The following is a 4,488-nucleotide window of genomic DNA, read 5'->3' on the forward strand; positions in this document are numbered from 1 at the left end:
AGAGAGAGAGAGAGAGAGAGAGAGAGAGAGAGAGAGAGAGAAAGAGAGAGAGAACGCGAGAGAGTATATATTACGTGAGCAATTTCTATCGCAAAAATATCTCGCACGGAGTGTTGTGTTGTTGTTTCTCTAATTGCTCGCTTGTGTTTAAGCCCCCCCCCCCACATCACTGCTGTCATGGCAACCAAGGACAACTCAAGGATGCCCGCGGGTAGAGATGGCAGTGCAGCGCCTTAAACCTGCAAGGCAGAGAAAAAGGTTAAAATATGCCGCCTTTCCGAGACAGGAACTCACAATGTAACAAGATTTTGATGGGATGTAATAACATCTTTGCAAACACGGCCAGTGCTGAAAAAATCAATAGTAGATAACAACATTGGAACGCCTAACCAGTGCCATCCTTGCGCATTCTAGCCATTTACTGCCATTTAATCGCTTCCTTGACATGTTTTAATACAATAAGAGCAGCTAGGAGCGATGTCTCAGGGAGACTCACGCGTGTTTAACAGTTGCCGCGATCGAATAATTGTCGTTTGCACCGAAACTCGCTTTCGCAAACGTCGAAAAAAATATACGCAGTGAAATTCTAAGCTACACACTACGTACTTAGTACATCGCTTCCGCCAAACGTGGGAAAAATATAGGCAATGAAATTTCAAGCTACACATTATATATTAAGTACAGCGCTTTCGCAAACGTGGGAAAAATATACGCAGAGAAATTGTAAACTGAACACTATAAACGAAGCTACATAGCTAGCTATGGTTGCATGGGTAGCTAGAGCTGTATAACTAGCTATGACTGCAGGAATAGCTAAGGCTACGTGGCTATATCACGCTGCACATACCGTGTCGGGTCGTCGGCAACCGTATAGTTAAACACATCCACCGCGTTCACTCGCTTGTTCAGAACTCCGTAGCTAAACGACAACTGGAATTAAAAAAACAGTAAAATCAGACATGAACTATTTATTATAATTATACATTATCGTTGGTATTCTATAGACGTCCGGGATCTAGTACATAGCCGTTTAACCCGGAGTGTGTATAATCACGGAATTTCGAACACGGAACATGGAACACGGAACACGGAACACGAAACATGGAACGCGAAACATGGAACACGGAACATGGAACAAGGAATGTGACACGGCGTATAAATAGTGGAGTAGAGGGTGGAGGGGTGCAAAGATGACGAATACCTAAAGCATCCATCTCCATGGAAACACATCTCTAATACTTCTCAATAAAAATGAATGCAATGAATTATTTATCTACTTGACTAATATTATGAACAGTCGCAAAAAGTGAGCTACTTCTAGACCAACAAGTAACGTATATATATATATATACGTACAAACACACGTGTGTTTGTATATAGCTACGAGTACGACTAGTAGGCTAGTAAACGTAGTAACAAGTAGCTAAGAAGGAAGCAAGCGTGGAAAGAAGGACATGCGTAGGACGAAGGAGGTACAGCACATGTGTTAGCCTCGCATACAGGCGGGGTCGTCGCCATCGTCGTCGTCATCGTCGTCGTCTTTAATTGATGCCTATGTCAGAGTCGCATGGCGGGAAATTGCAATTAATAAAGCAATTATCGACGCAGGGGGACGGTATCGCAACGTGATATGTTTAAGTCGAGTAATAATGAGCGAGGCACGCGGTCTCTCGTGCGCGCACTGCCCCTTTCTCTCTCTCTCTCTCTCTCTCTGCTCTGCTCTGCTCTCTCTCTTTCTTTCTCTCTCCTCTCCTCTTGCTCTGCTCGTCCTGCGCTGAGTCTGTGTGGTGCAGGTCGTGATCAAGAATTAAACCGGCCGAGTTGTTTGCGAGGAGACCTGGAATTAAGGGATAGAAGCCCGCAAGGAGTGAAGGTGCAGAGCGGCGAGTAGCTTGGTAGCGCCCTTAGGGACCGACTTGCGTTTGTAATGAGAGTATGGACTAGTAGCTACTTACGCCCGCGTGCTGTCTGGACACACGAGAGGACCACGCACACACGCAACGGCACGCGACAAACTACATGGCGCGCCAACACAGCACACACAGCACACACACACACACACACGCACACGCACAGGACGCACACACACAGCTACCCTGGGTGCTTCCTGTCACCTGCACGCACGCACGCACACACACATCAGACCACACACCCACACGACGCACGCGTCGCGACGCACGCACCGCAGCGCACGCACGCACACAACACATCACGCACACACACCCACACACACAAACACACATCCACACACCACATCGCGCACGCACGGCTCTGTGGCGGCAACCCCCAAAGGGAGGACTGGGGGGCCCAAAAATTCGCTACGCAACCGCTACGCACGCCTCTACACACTCACACACAGATCCGCAGCAACCCAGACGCGACGCAGACGTCAACACATTCGAGCTGCACGCACGCACGCTACGCACGTCGAACTAGCCACGCACACTATGGCACAACACACACCACACCAAGGAACAGTTGACAGTGAAGGGTACATGGTAAGCGTTCGGCAGAAAGGTAAGGTAAGGCCAGGGAAGTGGAGTGCTTACTTGTCGTGAAGAGTGTCTGTTATTGCAGTTTTCTGTCTAAGCCTGCTCCAGATGCAATGGCAATTTCGTAAACCTTCGGTCAGGTATTCTTGCTTCAGTAGATGCTCTGTGATAGTGAAAACGCCGGCAATCAGGTACATTTATGACCCGAAGTCAAACGCATCTTATGATATATATCTGATGGCAACGTTACATCCGACTACTAACTGCAACACGTCATCGTTACTGGTAGCGTACCATGTACTGCATAGACATACTGTCCTAGGTAACCGGTACACGTAGTCGTACTAACCTGCACACAACGTTATCGTATCTGGTAACGTACATGTACTTAGTTAACTGTTACACTTACTTACTCAACACACGGGTCACGTAGCGTACTGGTAGCGCGTATCAGTGGTTGTAGCTAGTAAACCGTACACCGACTACTAAACGCACGACTCACGTACTGTCCCGTAGCGGTACATTTACTATACGTACACGTACTACCTGTAACGTCACGTACTAGCGTCCTGTGAGGCGGGTACATGTACTAGTAATCGTAGCCCCTACTTCTAAACATCACCACGAGCGTCACTGGTAGCGTACATTGTACTAGTAACCTCGTAGGTAACGTTACACGTACTTACTCTACACGCACGCACGTAGCGTCCTGGACACGATGATACTAGTAAACGTACACCGACATAACTTGAATGCGTCGCGTACACGGGTAGCGTAGCTGTAGCAACAATGTACTAGTAAGCGTACAACTCGTACTACCTACTACACACGTAGCGTAACTGGTATCTACATGTACTAACCAGTAACGTACACGTAACTACTACACACACGTAGTCGTAACTGGTAGCAGTACATGTATATTGAACGTACACCGTACTAACTGAACGCACCCGGTGAGCGTACTGGAGCGTAGATGTACTAGTAACGTTCCTAAGTTAACTGTACACGTACTATAACGCACACGTCACTACTGTAGCGTACATGTATTCAGTAAACGTACGACCGAACTACTAACAACACGACGTAGCGTACTGGTAGCGTCCGTTGGTCACTATAACCCTGTACTCCGGTACTACAATGGCTGCGGCGACAGAAAATTTGTTTCCCACTTGAGTTCCGGACCCACCATAGATAGTGTTTTGTAATAAATGGTGTTTATATATATGGTTGGATTAGTGTTAGGGTTAGGGTTCGGGTTCGTGTTAGGGTTAGGGTTAGGGTTAGGGTTAGGTATAGGTGGTATTCATTTTACATTGTTGCTTCGAGGAAGTCGAGTGAATGGAGTGCGCTGATTGGCTGTGGTCCGGAACTCAAGTGGGAAAATAAAATTTGCGGTCCGGCCTGTCACACCTTGACGACTTACCAACGAAAGCCAGCGTATACCGACGTATGAAAAATTTGGTGAATACGGTGGCGTACGTCGAATAAGTTATGGGTAAGCTTTGTATAAGCTTTGTATAAGTTAAGAGCACGCTGAAGAACGCTGAAGCACACTGAAGCACGCTGGTATACGTCGTAGTATGCTCAAAATTTAACGTACACGTACTACTAACGCACACGTAGCGTACTAGTAACGTACATGTACTAATAACGTCCTAGTAACGTACACGTACTGGTGACGCACATGTACTAATATTGTTCTAGTTACGTAGTACGAACGTACAACATACACTAGTAACTTACTATAGTAACGCATTAACAAGGTCGTACTCGTAACATACGTACTAGTAACGGACTATTAGCGTACATGTACTAGTAGCGAACATAGTCACGTATACATGCATACATAGTAACTGACCCTACTGGTAGCGTATGGCGACTACTATATATGCAGTCAACCACCAATCTTTCTCCAATCAGTCTCATAATTACGTAATTATACCGTTAATAGTGCAAGAGAGAGAGAAAGAGAGAGAGAGAGAGAGAGAGAGAGAGA

At 46.5% G+C, this 4,488-nt stretch overlaps 1 protein-coding gene across 1 annotated transcript in view; it reads right to left on the reverse strand.

Moving 5' to 3' along the window:
• Positions 1-6: 6 nt before the first annotated feature.
• Positions 7-4,488, reverse strand: part of LOC106818064 (fringe glycosyltransferase-like) — a 33,443-nt gene continuing 28,961 nt past the window's right edge. Inside the window, exons 4-6 of the mRNA XM_014822785.1 lie at positions 2,550-2,655; positions 848-930; positions 7-239 (exon numbers count right to left, since the gene is read on the reverse strand). Of these exons, the coding sequence (XP_014678271.1) occupies positions 2,586-2,655 (70 nt within the window). The 3' untranslated portion in view covers positions 7-239; positions 848-930; positions 2,550-2,585. The remainder of the gene's footprint in view (positions 240-847; positions 931-2,549; positions 2,656-4,488) is intronic.

Source organism: Priapulus caudatus, unplaced genomic scaffold (assembly GCF_000485595.1).
Source record: "Priapulus caudatus unplaced genomic scaffold, Priapulus_caudatus-5.0.1 Scaffold2003, whole genome shotgun sequence".
NCBI lineage: Eukaryota > Metazoa > Priapulida > Priapulimorpha > Priapulimorphida > Priapulidae > Priapulus > Priapulus caudatus.